This window comes from Trachinotus anak, unplaced genomic scaffold (genome assembly GCF_046630095.1).
Source record: "Trachinotus anak isolate AG129_WGS33_773 ecotype Australia unplaced genomic scaffold, CSIRO_AGI_Tana_v1 ptg000010l, whole genome shotgun sequence".
Taxonomy (NCBI): domain Eukaryota; kingdom Metazoa; phylum Chordata; class Actinopteri; order Carangiformes; family Carangidae; genus Trachinotus; species Trachinotus anak.
Genome location: NW_027273861.1, coordinates 17,676,964 through 17,695,946, shown reverse-complemented (window position 1 = coordinate 17,695,946; position 18,983 = coordinate 17,676,964). Strand labels below are relative to the sequence as shown.

Genomic DNA, 18,983 nt, shown 5'->3' with positions numbered 1-18,983 from the left:
CATTGACCCTAATGAACACTGACCTGTGATCATATTAGAAGAAAAAGTCCACCACAGATAATTAGGATTTGGCTAAGACTGGTGATTGTGTCCATGAAGAAAGAATTTACCCAGCTGATCAAACTGGCCTGTAGTGAACACATCTACATCATAAATGAAGAACTAAATAAAACTGCATTGCGACGAGGTGAATATTGTAAATGACCCGTGAGTTAGTGCTTAACAAGAGTATTTTTACTGAATTGTACATACCTTCAAATGAAAAAAATATAAACAATGACTAAATTCTGCTTTGCTAACATAAAATTGTTTTGACAGGTTTAACCTCAACAACATTAAAATGATCACACGGAAACATCAAGAATGGGCAAGTTGAAAATCTTTGGTGCACTGGAGAAAAAATAGTCTGTCTTGCTTATTGCCATCGTGATCAACCATGATGTATTCCTCCGCGTCGTAGTATATTATGCAATGAGGCAGCGAGGCAAACAACGACCCAGGCGGAGTGATCTAGTGAGGACTACACCCAAGCGCCTGTCCGATTGCAGCGATTTCTTTTCGTTGCCTAGACCAGAAGAAAGCCGGGACGTAGCGGAGCCGGGGGGTTTTGCTTGCTGGAGGCCCGTTAAACCACTGATAAATACAGCTTTCTCTCAGTGTCTTCGTCGCTCGAGAGACGTTTGTGACCCAACTTGACCCATCGTACTTTTCCATCTAGAACTAATTTCACAAACATGTCCTGGCAAAGCTACGTGGACAACCTAAAGGCTGATGGCAGCTGCCAGGAAGCGGCCATTGTTGGGTACACGGACGCCAAATACGTCTGGGCATCGTCTGCCGGCGGTAGTTTTGCCAACATAACGGTTCGTATGCTCAGTTTCTCAATATCTGTGGGTACATCGGGAGAAAATGTATATTGTGCATGCCGGTTCATTTGTCTGCATAGCCAGGCCTTGTTGAATGAGGATAAGGCGAGCGGTGTGGTACACATGGTATCCGGTGGTCACACACAAGATGCATTGGCACGTATGCACCGTTGCGTTTTCAATCCATCACCAGTCTGTGGCTGTTTTTTTTTTTTTTTTTTGCATTTCTTTCCAGCGCACTTAATACACTTGGACTAACATTGTTTCCTTTTTTTGAATAGACAGCAGTGTAGTCGGAGATAACCTAAGCCAGTGACGAACGGTGCCGCGAACCCGAGCTAAAATTGCTAACTTTAGCATCGCTAGCAAGCAAGCTAGCGTGAACTAGCCGTGTTTGCTCGTGATTACCGGTCAGAAAGCGTAGCCAATTTCAATAATCCAGTCTAAACCAACACCGAGCTAAATATATGTTCTCTTGGGATTTGTCATCCGTGTTTAAGAGAAACTGTTTAGGAATGTCTCATTTGACCAGATCACCGTCTACCAGCACCGCAACTTGATGTTAACGCTGATTAGCACACTACAGCCGGCGGTTAGCTTAAATCAGGCCGGTCATCCTCGCTGGAAACCCGCTATTAGCTAACGCTAACAGCGCAGAGTCCGCGGTGCTCACATACGTCCCCGTCGTGCTGTTAGTCTGGCTCGGATTTTCCCTATTCGGCTTCTGTGAATCACGCTGCCGCTACCGCCCCTTATTTTCCAAGATGGCGGACACACTCCCAGTTTCTTATTCATTTTGTTCGTGGATGCTAATCGAGCCGTGAGGTCCCGGGCGAAAATGTGCACCGGAGGTCCAGATTTACACACACAGCAGATTCATTACGCTTTTAAGCCACCACACGTAAACCATAAACAATTGCGGTATTTGTGAAGGTATTAGTTGGTTAAACAATCGTCTCCACCGCTTCCTTCAGCCTCCATTTTGTGTTAAATAAATAAGTTGTCGGTAATTTAAATATGTGTGAGCAAGTTGATGCAGCAGTCGTGATGTTAGCGTATTAAACGTGTCGTTTTGACGATAAAATGATCAGCAATGCTACAGACAAATGAACTATGAGCGAGTGTGCGGCTGATAGCCAGCGTTACTTGGGAGTGTCCTCTTGGGGCTTAGGGCAGGGTATCGTTGTCCTCCTAAGGAGCAAATCCAACAAATCAACATAAGCGTTTTTTTTTTTTTTAATTATTATTGTCGATGTGGAAAAAATCCATATGGAGCAAAAGCTAAATCCCCACTTTTACTAGCATTAGCCAGCTTGGTTTCGTTCAAACTCGGTAACTAGGATTTTCTTGAAGAAATCGGCTTTCAAGGGAGTGCAGCAAGTTAACACAGGGGACGTGGAGCTGCGGTGCAAGTTTCATTTGGGAATCGAGCACTGGATCCCAACAGGGGCAAAACAGTTGGTGTAATTAATTAGCCAGCCGGGCCCCGACATGTAGCTAGCCGGCATGCTAACGTTATTTGAGCCTGTTTGAGTTTCCTCCTCTTTTTTTTGTCTGAAGGATTTCGTGTGTGCCATGACTGTGCAGTTCTGGGGTTGAGGGGCGACGCCTTTTGTTCCGCGGATTGATTCAAAGAGGGAAAAAAAAATAAAAAATCCGGTTCAAAAAGCATGTAATGTAAAATGTAATTTGTACACGTTTCGGGTAGAAAAAGCGGATGTTGGCAGTAGTCATACTTAAAAGGAAATTCCTGAGTATAATGGTTTTTGCCAGCTGTAGTGGGCCGCTGAGATTTCAGGACTTGATACTGATAGTAGCCTATAATAAAGGCAGCTATGTCTTTAAACAGATTATATAGACTTTTTCATCTGTCTGGGCTGGATATTCTTAATACTTAGTACCATCTACAGTTTTTCAGATTGCAACTTTTCACTTTTAAAAAGACATTTTAAAGTATAAACATCTAACTTTCAAAATAGAGAAATAAAGACTTATGGTCTTTTTGTACCGTTTTTATGTGAATGACTCTGGTTTATCCTTTGGTTGAATCATTTTTAATTGCATCACTGTTGGTGCTTGTTTTGATGGGCCAGTTTAAATGTTTATGAATCATACATTTTAAACAGTTCACATTTGGCTGCTGTGCTAATGTAGAGTGTTTTTAAACAGGTGCAGCAGCAGAACATGCTTTGAGCCCTAGATTACCAAAATTACATGCCACTAGTATAAGGAGTGGGAAGTTCAAAGTTGGCCTGCAAGTATTACTGACACTAGGAGGCTGTCTGAAGCATCAGTTTATGCCATAATCATTCTGCAAGGATGTATGAAGCGAAGTCTTCAGACCAGCAGCATCTAACAAAATCATCTCCAAGTTTTCATGTCTTTTCAGATACAGGGGAAGTGTAACATAATTTCTAAAATATCTGTAGACTTGTCCCGAAAGCCATCCACGATTAACATCCTAGGTCATCCTCAGTGATTTTCTGATATTGAATCCACCATGTGGACACCACTCGAGACAGTATATAACCTTGTAATGTATGTTAAAGCCACACTGCAGGGTTGCAGGTGAGTTGTCTTGTGTTGGAGTGTGGTGTTGTGGTCTTGTATGTTGTAATATTAGCCAGGGGAACTGACTCTGATCACTATCTTCCTTTTCTAAAAGGCATTTATTTGTACAGCCCCTAATAAGGCTCAAAAGGCTTCAAAGCACTCACATTTGGAGCAATTATTGAGAACTGGGTTCAAAAAGAGTGAGGAAAATGCGACCTCAAATGACCTAAGGAAAAATGGAAGAGAGCTGGTATCTGAATGGATTGATATTCAGCTTGGCAGATGTACATGTACCTAACTTCTTGCATTTGTGATTTGTTTTAGCCTGAAGAGGTCGACGTGCTGATAGGAAAGGACCGGGAGGGATTCTTCACCAGTGGGCTGACCTTAGGCAATAAAAAGTGCTCCGTAATCAGAGACAGCCTCAACGTTGAGGGCGACTGGACAATGGACATCCGGACAAAGAGTCAAGGAGGAGAGCCAACATGCAACGTTTCTGTAGGCAAAGCCGGCAAAGGTGAGCGTGACGTTCAGCGTTGTTGTTAGCTGCATACATTTTAGTAGTGTTACAGTGACACTGTAGCCTGCTTTGACATAGTGCCATTAGATTAGTTATTTTTTATAACTTCTGTGTTGTTCATGCATGTGGGATAGATCTTCAATGCACCTTTCCTCAATATATGACATACACAGGTGTTAAACTCTCTGTGAATCACAGGATGTTACCTTTGAATGTCAGCTGTGAATCTCAGCGAAATGTGATCTGTAGAAATATGCAGGCAAGTTGTATTTAAAAGCTGAAGGGCAAGTCCATATCAAGAGGTTCATTGGATCAGGATACAAGTTAGGGGTTAAAGTCAGTCTTCTGTGCTGATAATGTCAGTTGTAGATGATTTACATTTTGTTAGGTAAGCATTTGTAGGGAGAACTTGACATCTTGCAGGTTGACAAATCTCAAACAAGACAATTTATTACTTTCCCTCTTTAATATCTGTCTAAGATGTAATGTCTAGATGTTTATTTACTTGCTTCTAACATATTTGGAGCCCTTCTCATCCAATTCAGTTTGTTCATTTTCAGTTAAACCTCTTTATCTGATTGATTCTGATACAGGTTTTCACTTAACTACCATGTATTGCAATTTATGATAGTTTACAAATTGCATTATATTCTTACTTTGGGGGAAATTATGTTGCATACCTAAAGCAGTTTCTAATCCAGCAGCAAAAAGTGAGTCAAATGTATGTATCAGTTGCCTTCCACAGACGAGATGCTCTTCAGCCGGAACAATATTAAAGTGGGCACATGATTTGTGCTCTGCATAGCTGAAACACTTCACCACAGAGGTCACAACTTACTCATGGATTGCTATTTAAAGGCTGAGTTTTTTTCTGAACTCTAGTGCTTAAAGCAAGTGTATAAAAATGTTATAACTGCATATTCCAGGTTTATATAAAAATTCTGATTGATAAATTGTGTGAATTCCCCTGAGATTTAAAAGCATAGATACCTGCGGCTTTATTTTAGAAGTTTTAAATGTACTCAGCTGTCAATAGTAAAATGTGGCATTTCGAAGGTGACAGCCCTTTTACAGTAGGAATGATGAATTCTGTTTGTATCATATGAGAAGTTAGGAAAGTTAAGTCCCTTTTAGGGCCTGAGAGTTTTGCCAGTTTTCATGGTGCCTGTATGGGCCCCAATGCCCTGTCCTTCCCACTTTTCCCGGACACTACTAAAACCTACAGGTGAGACTAACTGGTTACTGCTCTAGACACACTGGGCCCGGATTTTCTAAAAACTTCCTGAATTGCATGCATCTTTCTCCTTCCTGGTTAACACTCCCTCTTACCCACAAAGTATGGATCTGTTCCCTGCTCACATGCTTCCACTCTGTTCCTGGTAAAATACGCATTGAGGCACTTTAGGGCTTTTACATGTATTGAGGAGAGGTACCACAAGCATGCTGCTGTATCCGCATGTGTGCTGCATTAGTGATGGTTATTTGTAGTCAGTAGAAGCTTCACTTTCTTCTTCTTTGCTGCTGGCATGATGCATATTGATTACAGATGAAATGACAAAGACTAGTGTCCTCAAGTGGAGTGAAGCAAACTCACACTCTACACCTCCAGCCACTTAAGACAAGCAACTAGGTATTGTTGGGTACCAATGTAACACAGATAGTAAAAGTATCTGGTTTGGCAATCATGTGGACTAGTATCAGAATTTAAAAGCAGAACATGGGTTCTGACATGTTCCAAAGAATTTGAGGTACAATATCATGTGTATATAAACTGGACCTTTTTTAAACTTTCTACAGTAGCTTGTCTAACTGGCTCTGATTTGGCTCAGTAGTGATCCTTACTGTGAGGCCAAGCCATACCGATTTGAAAATATATATATATATATATATATATATATATATATTTTTTTTTTTTTTTTTTAATAAGTTACTAAAATCTCAACCCTTGCCTTCACCCTTAGTGGAAACCAATAGTTGTTAAAGCAAACTTACTCGTTTACACACTGACAAACAGCTTTGCATGCATCCTTTACATTTATTCTCCTGCTGTACTCACTTTCTGTCTTCCTAATTGTAATGTGACATGTCTTGTGTCACCACCAGCAGCACAGATAAGAAAATGAATGTTTAGGCCTTCAGACCAAAGGCGCTGCTGTGTTTTTTGTGCCATTGTCCTCCTTCATAGCTGTCTCGTCTGCCTGCTGCTTTTGGCTCTATGCTCTTCTCTTTTCACTTGTGTGATCTTCACACCTTCTCTAAATGTCTTTCTGTCTCTTTTCTTTCAGTCTTGGTCTTGGTAATGGGCAAAGAAGGGGTCCATGGAGGCGGATTGAATAAGAAGGCATACTCGATGGCAAAATACTTGAGGGATTCAGGGTTTTAGTTTAGTTTTGACGTAGCTTATGTGGCGTAGTTGAGTGAGAGAGAAAAAACAAACGAAAAGGCAAACAAAAAACACAAAACTTAAAAAAAAAAAAAAACAGACAAAAAAACAAATTACTGTCAAGCCCATTTTCTCCCCCCTGAACAGTCCCCCTAAACAAAATCCCAGGAGCATTTCAATCACAGCGCAGGGTTCAGACTCTGTCCTCAACAATGTAGCCCCACATTTAGCAAGGTGACAATACCAAAAAAGTATTTTCTTTTTCCAGCCCTGCTATCACCATGTCTATTCATTTATGTTGTTTTGTTTTTTCCTTTGTGTACTCCAGTATTGGTTGTTGTCATGGGGAAGGAAGGTGTCCATGGAGGGCAGCTGAACAAGAAAGCATTTCAGATGGCTGACTACCTGAGGAAATCCGGATACTAAAGCAGCCTGTACCCAGCCACCTAGCAGCTCACCCTTACCACCCTGTTGCATTTCACACTACTTCCAGTCCTAGTTGTTAGTTACATTTCTTTCTCCCTTCTCTCCTCCCATTTGTTATCCCTCTTTTTTTGTTGTCATCTTCCCCTAACCCACCCTCTTCCCTCTCCCTTCAACACACTTGCGCTGTGTACTCTTTACCCCCTTAAGCACTATAAGTTGATCCATAGCAAAGATGAGCATGTTGCTAACAGGTTGTCATGACAAATCTGTACTTAACCAAGACCAGCAAAAAAAGATTCTGGCCAAACACTCAGACAATAAAAGCTATAGCGTCAATTTGAAGTAGTTATTTCTTTCTTTCTCTCTATCATGGTGCCCATTACTTAATCCCTCCCAATCCTGATCATACACACTCCCTCCCTGAGCAGCCGATGCCTTTGGAGCACTTGAGCGGTAACAAAGCTCTTCATGTCTTCCTCTTTTATTTCCTCCATCATGTCTGGGAGGGGAGACTGTGCATATCTTGGTCCACTGTTGTTTTCCCTGAGTCACCCACCACACACTACCCCCTCCACACTCCTGCCAAAATTTTCGGTTCTTCCCCTTTCCCCGTTTCCTCATCCTGTTTGCTCAAAGCAGGTGACACTACAAACCTCACAGGATCTTCACAACCCAACTGGTTCTAACTCCCCTTTCCCTTCGGATGCACTGCTGTCCTGACTATAGTATACACAGAGGAGGGATCGGCTTGTGTGTGTGTGTGTGTGTGTGTGTGCATGCGTGTGTGTGGGGGTGGGGAGGGGGGGGGTTGCTTGGATCAGCCCAGTTAACGATCATGAACCAGATTTGCAAGTGTTGGTGTCGTCCAGATGCTGGTAGCCTCTCCTCCCATCATCACAACCTCCCTGACTACACGAAAACCCATGGACATTCCACATTAACAATGGCTCAGGCACTTAAAACTGTTTTTTTTGTTTGCCAGCTCCTGTAATATATATATATTTTTTAATTTTGTTTTTGAAAGGCTGCCATTTTTTGGACAGTAGATATCCCAGCATATAACCATCTGGAGTATGTCCAGTTAGATTTTTTTTTTTTTTTCTTTTCTTTTCTTTTTATAGGACCAAGTGTTAGTCAAAGCTCGGGTGTTTATACAATTGCTCTAAATCATGAAGGATGACCGCTAACTTTTTTTTTCTGATGAAAGAAACGCTAACCAGACTGAAATACATACTATGGTTAACAAACATAAAGCTACAGGGGAGGTAAGGGTGGGTCATTTAATTTTTTTTTTTTTTTTTCTTTGTTTAGAAAATAAACTGCATTTGTACAAACCCATGATGTGTTGACAACTACAAAACTGTGGAATAAATTGCCTTTTACTTTATAGTCAACTGAGCTCTGGGGTATCACACGGTCTATCCACGGTCAGTACTGCTAACGTCCAACTGAAAGAAGGAAGAAAAAAAAAAAAAACACACTTTCAAAAGTAGAAATGACACTCAATGGGAGATGGGATTGGTTGGAACAAAGACGCTCATGGTTGTCTTGTTGAAACTTAACTGCAGAACCTGTGTATCCTGTGCCATAATGTAGAGAGATCTGTTGCTGTTGTAAGAAGGATTTTACCCACTGTCCACGAAGGAGTCATTTCATTGGCACTTTTTTCTTTTTTTTTTTTTTTTTTTTTCTTTAGCTTCAGCTCCAATGTTTAGGCCTTGTGGGATATGTGTACTCATTAAAAAAAACCTGTTTCAAGTCCTGTTTGCTGATTTATGTTCATTTCCTTTTCCTCACCACTTTTTTTTTTTTTACATCTGGGATACAGTCTCTTTAATGCATCTGATTTCATATGCATAAAACCAAGAAATGCCATAAATTGATTTATCACCTTGTTTACAGACAGATCAAATAAATTTATTCCAACCAGATAAGCGTTTGTCTTTAATTTTTTCACATTGACCTTTGCCTATTTAAGGGAATAGCCCAGTGGTTGGGAAATTCTATTTGCTTTCTTTTAGAGTCCAATGGGAACAGTGATACCACTTTCATGTCTGTCACACACACAAAGCTGCAGCCAGTTGGCTTAAAAAGACTGAAAACGGGTGGAAGCAGCTAGCCTGTCTAAACTGTTGAAAGTCAGCGATGTGGTTGGTTGGGGCTTCTGCTGCAGATATCAACAACAGTTGTGTTTTGGTTGTTGTTCTTACTTTAAAATGAGCACGTTTCAAAGTTCATTTACATCTTGGAGATGGCCGCTGATGGAGTGGTCTCACCTCCAGGTCAGTTTTAGTAGCTGGGAGTTTTCAATTACTCAGTTGCTGGTTTATCTGAAACAAATGGCTAAAACTAAAGCTGTTTAAGAAAAGCCTTGCAATAAATCCTTTCTTCATGAAGCTGATAATTAGTTTGTGTTGAAACTTTTTTTGAAAGTTAATTCAACTGTGATCAATTTGGAGATTGCTGTTTGTGGTGCAGTTGAGTTGTACTGCTTCATACCGGCAGGTGTTTCAATTATGTCGTCCATCGTATTTATATCAACAAGGGAAAGCTAAATAACAAACACCTCATATTTTTGAGCCCTGAGTTTATAATCTGAGGTCAAGCTTCATCCTTGGCCTTGAAATCAACAGGTGACCAAGACACATTAAGGTCCATTTAGTAGCACTTTGGGTGCTTTTGATCAAATCTCATGATCTTCATCAGCAGATGGAGATTTTTAACTGTTTATAATCCACCATGGACAAAGAGTCCTTTGTTCTCAGAAAACAAAATGAAAACTTCAATATAACATTTCCATGACAATGGGGCAGACTTTCTGCTCAGTTAAAAGTGGTGGAATAAGTATACAGATCCTTAAGTAAACGTTCTACAAGTGCAGACATATTACAGCTAGAAGTAAAAGTAATTGTTCTGCAGAAAATCAGAACCCATGAGGGTTAGGTTAAAATGATTTACATTATCACTGTTGCATCATTATGTAAGCAGCATTTTATTGCTGTAACTGCTTGAGTGAGTTAACTACTTTATGTACACGTAACTAGTTTAGTCTAGTGATTCCCAACCTAAGGTCACAAGAAAAATCTTTAATGAACGGGAAAGATACTAATCTGATTCATATTTCAGACTTTTTATCCTATATTGGATAATTTCACCTCTTTGAGTCACAAATAAGTTATTAAAATGGAACCATGAGAGAAATTTGTTGGGAAACTGCCAACAATTCCTGCACATTTGAAGCATGACAAGACACCACAACTACTTTCTTGATTTTTTTTGTGAAGGATCACAAGCCAAAAAGGGTGCGAACCACTGATTTAATCTTTAACAAATCAGAGTTAAACTTTAACCCTAAAAATAACTAGAAGCTTAAGTTGTCAGATAAATGCAGTGCAGTAAAATAATACAATATTTCCCTCTGAAGTCTGGGTGATCAAATTGATCAGTGCGCCTCATTCCCCAGTCCACCCTGGAAAACCTTCATCTTGTGTGTAAAGGTAAAATTAAACTCTATCTGAGAAACTAGTGATATTTGTAGAGTGGTGTAGAGGTCCTTTAATTACCATCTGTTCAATGAGCCATGCCAGAGTTTAACAGGCTGAGTTGTATCAGATAATAAAGTCACTGGACTATTACTCATGACATGTTCACTAGACCCTCTGTTTTTATTTATTTATTTATTTATTGTAGCTGATCTGTTGTTCATGTACAGATAACAGGCCTTTTTGCAGGAGGATGGAAGTTGGGTTACATATTTTCATTGTTATGAAACCGACAGTAAAAAGTTTCCTGGTCAAGTGTCATTTTCATTTTATTGAAGTGAATTCATATTGAGAACGGACATACATGAGCAGGAAAACACTGACAAGACAAAATACATCAACTGAAAAAGGCAACAGGATTTGTCAACAAAAATCAAGCCATGTCATGAAAAAAAAACCAAAAACATTAGTGTATTTAGTATTTACTATAAACAGTATTAAAATGAGATAAGGTCAGTTAAACGTGTATTACAAGGCCCATCAACCAATAACTGCTTGTGTTAAAGGAAGTGATAGGTCTGGAGCAGCCAGAAGAAGTTTACCACAGGCAGCGTGGATACAAAAGTGTCTCTTCAGACTTTTAAACTAGTGTAACCCACGACATACTGCGATGTCACATGGAGAGCACACTCATTGCATTGAATGTGTTTTCTCAGTCTGGTTTGGCTTCAGTTTGTCTTAATGTGAATCGCTGTAACAGATAAACTGTGGCACAAAACACAGACAGGCGCAGCAAGGCTCCTTCATACATCAGGCTAGAAATAAACTGGCAAAACCATATTGCTGTGGCTTTAAACAACTCTATACTTGCTGAATGTTAGTTTAGTTTTACAAAAAAGGATGCTGCATAGCGCCTCTGGGTGTGACAGCATGTATATGTATGTACAATAATAAACCTTCCCAGTCATCTGAAACATATAAGATAGGAGATAATCAAAGGTAAATATGTAACTTATTGTGATCTATATTTTATATATACACAGTACTTTTGCTGAACTTTGTGTAAAGCGTGATTGGGACTTCCACTTGTGACTAAAACAGAAAAAAACATTATGTATCGTCTTTTTTGTGACTAAACAGAGTACAGTATAACAGTCTACTGTACATCAGTGTCATCAGTCCTGTCAAGTCTGTCGAGCAGCCCTTGAGATATGCCCCCTGACTTCCTGTCACATATGTGGAAATCAGCACTTCATCCATAATCATGTTAAAAAGAAAACTTAGATTTGTATTTGAACTTGTAGGGAGGATACATTGCAATGTACTTTCAGCAGTAACAGAAGAACTTGGATGATGAAATCTGTTTTGTGCCCCCAACAAAAGTCTCTGCAGCTGTGAGGGTGGGGGTGGAGGGGGTTTAGTGACCAATCGGGTCAGCCAACAATCAGTCAAGCTCGGGGCAGGTCGTGCTCGGGGCCTTCAGAGCAGGGCTGCTGCATCTGCACCACCACAGTCTCCACGGTGACCTCTTCCTCGCTGTCGCTGCTGTCCAGCTCGTCGTCTTCGTACTCAGAGGACTCCTGGTCTTGCTCTGAGCGCGACGCTCCCGACATGGTACCGAAGGAGTGGGCGCTGGTGGAGGCCAGAGATCGCAGCAGCGGGGTGCTCTCAGATACCTCCTCGTTCTCCTCTGGGCCGCTGTCACCCTCCTCTGAATCTGAGTCAGAGTCGCCCTGTGAAGGGACCACCTTCTGCTTACACACCGGACATGTCTTCTTGGTTTTGGTGAGCCAGGGGTCCACACACTTACTGTGGTAGGCTGAGGACAACAAGGACAGGTTATTGTTCCTGATCGAATAGCAGTCTGAGGCATTCCCCCACAGACCCCAGGATTAGAGCTCAATCAATCATTCAATTGCCACTAAATTAAATGGGAACTATTTGATAACCAATCAATGGTGTGTAATTTTTCAAGCTAAAATAGCAAAAAAATCCCTAGATTTTATTATATTCTTCATAACTGTGAAGATTTACTGCTTTTCTTTGTCTGAAGTGATACAACATTGAATATCACTTTGTTCTGGACTTTAGACTGTGGGAAAAACAAGGGACTTCAAGACATAAGTTGGACTTTAGGAGTGTCTTATGGCCATTATTCACATTTAAGTCAATCAAGAAAATAATCTGCAAATAAACTGTAAAATGAGAAAAACAAAAACAAATTGTTGATTGCACCCCTACCTTTGATGTTGCCTTAAACTTCACTGGTATAAGGTATAAGGTAACATCACAGATCATTTTCTGGTCACAACTTATCAGTCACAGAGAACATACTCGATGTTTGCATTTCTCTTAAGACTTCTTAATGTGCTTGTGTAACTCATTGAGCAAAGGTGGATACAGGCCGAGAGCAACATATCTATTTGTTGTTATCTAGAAATACCGACAATTATTTCTATCCAAAAAAATACAAGGAAGAAGTGTCCCTGTGGTCTTTGTCAGTGCTACTTGTAGTTCTTTGGCTTGACGTGTCAGCACTTGCAGGAAGGCTCCGATTTATGGGTCATGTGCGGTGCAGAAGTGTTCGACTCACCATGAGAACATGGCAGGACTCGCAGTTTGTCCCCTTCTTCATATTCGTCCAGGCAGATGGCGCACACATCGTAGTTGTCTCCTGGGTCCAAGAGAAAACGTCTGTCAGAAAGTGCTCTACAGAGCATCAATACACTTATTCCTTCTCAGCCACTGAAAGTGCATTATTGTAACTGTGCAGACTCATCGCAGCTATAGAGTGTGATCCACTATGATCCATGCAGTTATGAAACATACTGCATTAAATCAGGGCTAATAACACTTATTATTTTTCAATAACCACACGGCTCATCTTGGGTTACATCTCAACAGCTGAATAACTACACTGTGCTGTGTAGAAAAGGCGGTTTTAGGACACGGGTCATGAGTGTGTACGCACAGAGGATTAATTGGTTCTTTTTACGTTTTCCTGAAGGTCACTGACGTCAGGTGGCTGCATGACGTGTGAGGAATTTTGGAACTTGAGTTGCCTCACAAGTCTGATTTCCTTAAGCTCTTTGTAGGACTTTTCCAAATAAAGTATGTCCCCGCACCCACCCATCCAAACCCTCTGCCTGCAGGCAGAATCACTGCTAAACTGCCAGCACTGCATTTCCTGACGTTACAGGATATCCAGAGTCTCTGTGTGAACGAAAAGCTCAGGAATTTATCAACACACTCCCTTTCAAATTCCACAGAGTTCCTCTCCTTTTCCTTCTCTTCCTCTTCCCTGGCCTGGGCTGAAAGGAGGGAGGAGGGGGGAGCAGGGCTGTGGGCCGGTGTGTTTATGTAAGCTCTAAATGAGCATGTTTTCCCGACTGGGCTCTCTGTGTCCGTGCCAGGGCTGCATGTGACCGTATAAGGATGGGGAGTCACATCGACCACAGCCCCCCCCCCACCCCCCACCCCCCCCTCCTCCTCTTCCTTTTCTCTCTGAGCGTCAGCAACTTAAACTCAAGGTAATGTTTTCAACTCTACTCAATCTTCCTCTTAATGTGTTCAATTCTGTTTTTCCCTCTGCCAAAAATCACCCAAATTATCATCCTCATCTTATTTTTTTTTTTTTACCCAACACGCTTCTTCCTTTTCTTTTGACAGTATTACAGAGCAGCCTCCATCTTTTCCTCTCTTTCTCACTCCCTCGGGCCAGTGTCGGACAGTCGGGGTGAGGGAGAGGGAACGTTTATGCAGGCATGGATCCAGTATACACTCAGGAAATGCTGAACTGTGGCACTAACTGAGCTATTCTGAGTGAAGCAGAGAGAGAAGGTTCAGTGACTTCCTGAACTCAAAGACTGCTCTGGGGAGATAATAAAGAGGGCCGGGTATCATTTGAAATATTTAAATACAAACAACATGACAACACTTAATAAAGGCTAAGTCCGGTTTATCGCAACTTCGATCCAATTCACGTGCTTTTGGCCACCATTCCTCTTGGTAATATTGACCTTGTGATGCAGCAACATGACGCAAGGAACTTCAACAGGATAAGAAACAAAAGCTGTCAGACAATTAATCAAGGTTGAAACTAACTCCCAGGTTAACCAAACCTATCTGAGGGAGAAATCAAAGGCAAAAGTAAAGTGAATACTCAAGATGTCCATTGTAATCATCCATCAGATTGATTTCTTGGTTCAGCTTTGACAGACTGTACTTAACTGTAACTACGGCTACAGATATTTTGAGTGCCCTCTCTTTAAGTTTACCTTCAAATAAAGTGATTTCCATCCACTATCTGTTTGCTTGTTAACAACCTGTCAAATAAAAGGTGCCATTTATTTTTAAACACGTTTTATTTAATGTAATCTGTCATATAGGCTTTTCAGTGTTATATGTCTGACACAAGGTGTTATTGTTTAGTCGGTCTGCACTATGACACAATGCAGGTCACCCAGATAAATGTGTACTTTCACTGTCTGATAGCTTTCAGGGGATTTTTTTTTTTATTGTAAACATCACTCAAAAGATCTGGGCACTGTAACATTTTTAAAACTTAAAAAAACAAAAAAAAAAACTAACTCTCCTGTGCCCCCAAACAAGTCCAGGACTCAGCAGCAGAACATAATTCACAGTCTGGTCTGACTCCTGCTGATCAAAGGTCCTGCTGCGGACATTACTCGCTCCTCATCTCTAGAAGCTTCGACCAGAGATCAGCTTAGTAATGTCATTACTGTGACCTGCACATGTGAGCTGAGATTCCCTCTCATGAGTCTCACCAGCGCAGTACATGCGTCGTGAACAGCATGAGTTAAAAGGGGAAATAAAATGGTTTTCATGTGCTCTTGCTGAGTTTTTTAAATTTTTTTATTTTAAGGACAGTTTCCTGTCTCTTCTCAAGTCTCAATATTGTGCACTCCGAGTGTTTTGGGCTGTGTCAGCTTTGAAGCACGGTAGTAAAATATATTTTTCAATGTTTTGGTAGTTGTGTCTGCTTTTCAGATGTTGGGAATCCCTTACATTTACGTCTTGGGGCCAGTAGCACATCTTAAAAGGACTTGTGGGCCAGTGCAGCTCTTCTCCCCTCTATTTTTCATTAATCAGCCAGCCTGCCAGCATTCCTGGCTCTCAGAGGAACCACGCTGTCCTACTGAACTTCAGATGAGCACTGAATGTGTGTAGCAGAGCGAGAGGGAGCGAGTGAGCGAGAGAGCGAATGAAAAGAAAGGGTGACAGAAAAACTGAGTAAAAAGAAAAAAAAAAAAAATGCTCCTGCACAGTCAGTGACTGCTTGAGCCAATCAGACAAGGGCAACTGGCACTGAGGCCAGCGAGCTAAGAGACAGAGAGGGGTCCTCTGTACTGACATCAACATGCCTCACACACCGACGGCTGAGACACTGCAGCTGCTCTGTTCAGTGTTTGTATGTGTATGTGTGTGTATGAGTTCCCTGCCTATGGTTTGGCAGCAGAAAGCAAAGGAGAGGGGTGGAGTGACTCATCATTCACAGGGAGGGATCAGACTGGAGGGCAGGGGTCAGAGGGAGAGTCCAGCCTCTCCCGGTCTAAACGAAGGGTCAGAGACAGTGCCAGTTTTTGCAGTTCACTTCGTGCGCTTACAATTTCCGATGTCTGCTAGACGTCGTTTGCTGGTGAAACTGGGGCCCCCGGAGGGCCAAAACTCACTATCAAACGTCCGGCTTACAGCCTAAGTGGGGATGACGCAAGGCTCTGCAATAAAACCGGAGTGTAAGTCAAGTTAATGGCGGAGCTGTGCTGTACGATGACAGCCGTAGCAGCTGCTATTACATAATCCTGTACATTGACACAGATCTTATGTTGCATGCTGCTGCTCAGACTGGTACCAATTACATGGGGACCGAGGTTTTCTTTAAGGCATTGTGTACCATCCATACAGACTTTCTTTGTGTTGTCTATTATTCACCTCAGCCTGTGGATTCCCATTTCCATACATGCAAGTCTGACGTGTTTGACATCAGCACCTCTGGCCCAGATCTATATGAGCAGCAAATAAGAAAGGTATAAATTAAATAGATGCTGAACAGCAGCAGCAGCAAGAAATACATGTGAGAAAACAATTCAGTAGCAGCCTCTCTATCAAAGCGTTTGCAGAGGTGAAAACGGAAACAGCAGATTTCTCTGGTCTCAGCTCCTCGGCCAGGGGAGGTTGATGGTGGGCAGATACACTCATCAGCAGAAAGGCATCCTGCCAGCACAGCAGCAGCCGAGGCTGTGGATGATCAGCTGGTTAACATCTTCCGAGATGACTTCACTCACTCAGAAAAGACATCACACCATGTTGCATTTATAAACTCTCCTGGCCTCTGATTCAGACTGATGCAGCGCAGATGTATTACAAGCACAGACAGAAAAACACAGGTGTGGTCCAACTAATGCCACCTACAGGCTTCGGATGAGAAGTTCTAACGCTTTGATTTGGGCTTAACTGCTGTTACAGCAGCCAGAAAACCTTTCTCAGCAGCTTCAGGACAACCCTACAGACAGCATTTAGTGGCCATCATTGGAAGTGCAGCTTCAGAATTTACATGCCGACTTCAGCATACAACCATGTTGACCAAATCTCTGCAGTACACTTTCTGCACTTTCAACAGCATTTCAAAAAAGTATAAACATCACAAACACCACACCAGAAACTCTGTGATCGTTGCTGTACACTTTGAACATGGAAGGCTGCAGCTTTAAAAGCAACACCAACGCAGCATCACAGTGTTCCCGTTCACTGTGGCTGTATCTGTTCAAAGCCCCCGGACTCCAAGCTCAGCATTATCCACTGTACCAGAGGCCAAGGGCGCCATTAGGCATCCTTCCCACTCTGTGCTGAACACACTCACACACACACACGCATGCACACACACACACACACAAACTGATGAACCCCAAGTTCAGGCATGCTGCCCAAGAACTTGGTGGGATGGGAACTGGAACAGCAGCAGTCTTGAGTGCCACAGTGATTAGTGTGGCACTGAGCTGTCCAACAGCAATGCCACAGCTAAAAATTCCTAATGTGTCACCACATGGGGCTTATGGGCAGAAAAAAAAAAAAAAAAAAATCAGTCAGCATGCCGTTAACAATGAGCACTGGTGGTGTGATGAGCTTTGTGATTCTAGCTTGTCACTGTCTCTCTGAAGAGACATATACAGTGAGCCTGTGGTACTTTCTGTTAACACATGACCATGTTTCGTCAAACAGGAGCAGATTTTACCAAATTATATCAAAAGAATACTCCAGTGATTTAACATTGCACTCCGGTAACATTGTTGGAACCACAAATGGACAGGATCAACATCAGTGCAGCAGAACCAGAGAAGTGGTCTTTTTTTCTTCCTCCTTGTCAAAAACTGTCACCTACATTACCCACAATGCAACTCCACCGCCGACAGTTCAGTCAGAGATTCTGGTGTGTTATGTTAGTCGCGGCTAACGTAGCCTCAAGCATCAAGCAGATGAGGAGAGAGCTACAGGTCTGGTAAGATCACTCGTTTCTGATGGATTTTTTTCATTTTCGAACGTGAAGTCTCCAGACCCAACGCTGACTCAAATGACATCACGTGAGGCAGTTTACCAGAGTTTGCACAGCTCCCTTTGTACTCATTCTGCACATCCCCTTTAACTGACTGTAGATAATCTTCTAGTATAAACAGACAAAGGTGTAAAAACAAGCAATCAGCAACTCATGTGCACGCCTAATATCTCCTAGCAACTGAATAAATCATATATTTTCAGTGGGGCCAGTTATCAATCTCATTTCTATGGTACTGATATCAAATATTTACAGAAGCTATTCCTGTTATTAGAGGTCTCAATCTTATCTGGTGTGAACACTCTAACACTAACCCCCCAACAGAGGCACTGTCCCACTGATCTCAGGCTCTCTCGTTACCACCCTCCCATGCTCAAACCAGGGCACTCGCTTCCTTGCCAAGCCAGCATTGCTCCAGAGCACAGGGCTTAAAAGATGATTAGGTAGAGATTTGGAGTCCCCCTTCCTGGTTCACCAAACGCTCTGACTCAGCTCACAGGAGCGCAGACGCCGCCCCGGAGGCCGTTTCCTGGACATCTGAACTCTCCGTAGAGGCCAAGGTCGACTGTAGCAGTGCCTGGTGGAAACCCTGAGTCAGAGTGGGCGCTGCTCGTAGACACAACCACCAGAGCGCACAAACCCCAGAGCCTGACGTGACAAAAACAGCCATCTGAGCAACACGCGCTGCTTTTAGCTGGTGTGTTGTATGTGCATCTGTTCCTGCCAGACGGGGAGGAGCAGCTCGGCTCATAACCCCCGCAATTAGCAGCTTTGCAAGGGGGGGTACTTATTATGCACCACCCGTAGTCTATAAAGCTCCCTGGTGTTTCCCTCTGCACAGCTGATTGTAGTCAGAGGCTTTCCAGTCTGCAAAATACAGCTGCTGGAGGAAACGCAGCCGACAGAAAAAAAAACCCCTCTAAATACACAGACAAGACTCTCTTGACCATCGCACAAAGAGGATTTGCATTGCAAAACAATGCTATAGCCAGTGTGTGTCTTGTACCAAGACAGAGAAGGAAGCCAGAGGTGAAACGCTTAGCCAAAAATGTTTCTAGTCCAATGCTTAAATTCACACAGAGATGTAGCAAAGATGTGTTGAGCTACTCAACTCAGTTCACACTTTTTACTGCGTCAAATTTCCTCTTTATTGTCCTCGTTACTGTCCATACACATAACCAAC

General features: G+C 42.2%; 2 protein-coding genes across 3 annotated transcripts in view; one reads left to right on the top strand and one right to left on the bottom strand.

Moving 5' to 3' along the window:
- The first annotated feature begins 544 nt into the window (after nucleotides 1-544).
- On the top strand, nucleotides 545-8,682 carry pfn2b (profilin 2b). 2 transcript variants are annotated; one of them, XM_071488036.1, is made up of 3 exons: nucleotides 545-863; nucleotides 3,744-3,936; nucleotides 6,651-8,682. In XM_071488036.1, the coding sequence occupies exons 1-3, from the start codon at nucleotides 735-737 to the stop codon at nucleotides 6,746-6,748; spliced, it is 420 nt and encodes a 139-aa protein (XP_071344137.1). In that variant the 5' UTR covers nucleotides 545-734; the 3' UTR covers nucleotides 6,749-8,682. The 2 variants fall into 2 exon arrangements, with proteins under 2 accessions (XP_071344137.1, XP_071344138.1); XM_071488037.1 differs by having other exon boundaries at nucleotides 550-863; nucleotides 6,225-8,682.
- A 1,859-nt stretch (nucleotides 8,683-10,541) lies between these two features.
- rnf13 (ring finger protein 13) overlaps nucleotides 10,542-18,983 on the bottom strand; it is a 40,862-nt gene continuing 32,420 nt past the window's right edge. The window contains exons 9-10 of the mRNA XM_071488035.1: nucleotides 12,824-12,904; nucleotides 10,542-12,049 (exon numbers count right to left, since the gene is read on the bottom strand). Coding sequence (XP_071344136.1) covers nucleotides 11,679-12,049; nucleotides 12,824-12,904 — 452 coding nt within the window. The 3' untranslated portion in view covers nucleotides 10,542-11,678. The remainder of the gene's footprint in view (nucleotides 12,050-12,823; nucleotides 12,905-18,983) is intronic.

Bases quoted from the DNA above. Each gene is read 5' to 3' on its own strand.
- pfn2b (XM_071488036.1), top strand. From the start codon at position 735: ATGTCCTGGCAAAGCTACGTGGACAACCTAAAGGCTGATGGCAGCTGC. The intron at 864-3,743 runs GTTCGTATGCTC...GATTTGTTTTAG, and splicing joins GTAGTTTTGCCAACATAACG to CCTGAAGAGGTCGACGTGCT. The intron at 3,937-6,650 runs GTGAGCGTGACG...TGTGTACTCCAG, and splicing joins TGTAGGCAAAGCCGGCAAAG to TATTGGTTGTTGTCATGGGG.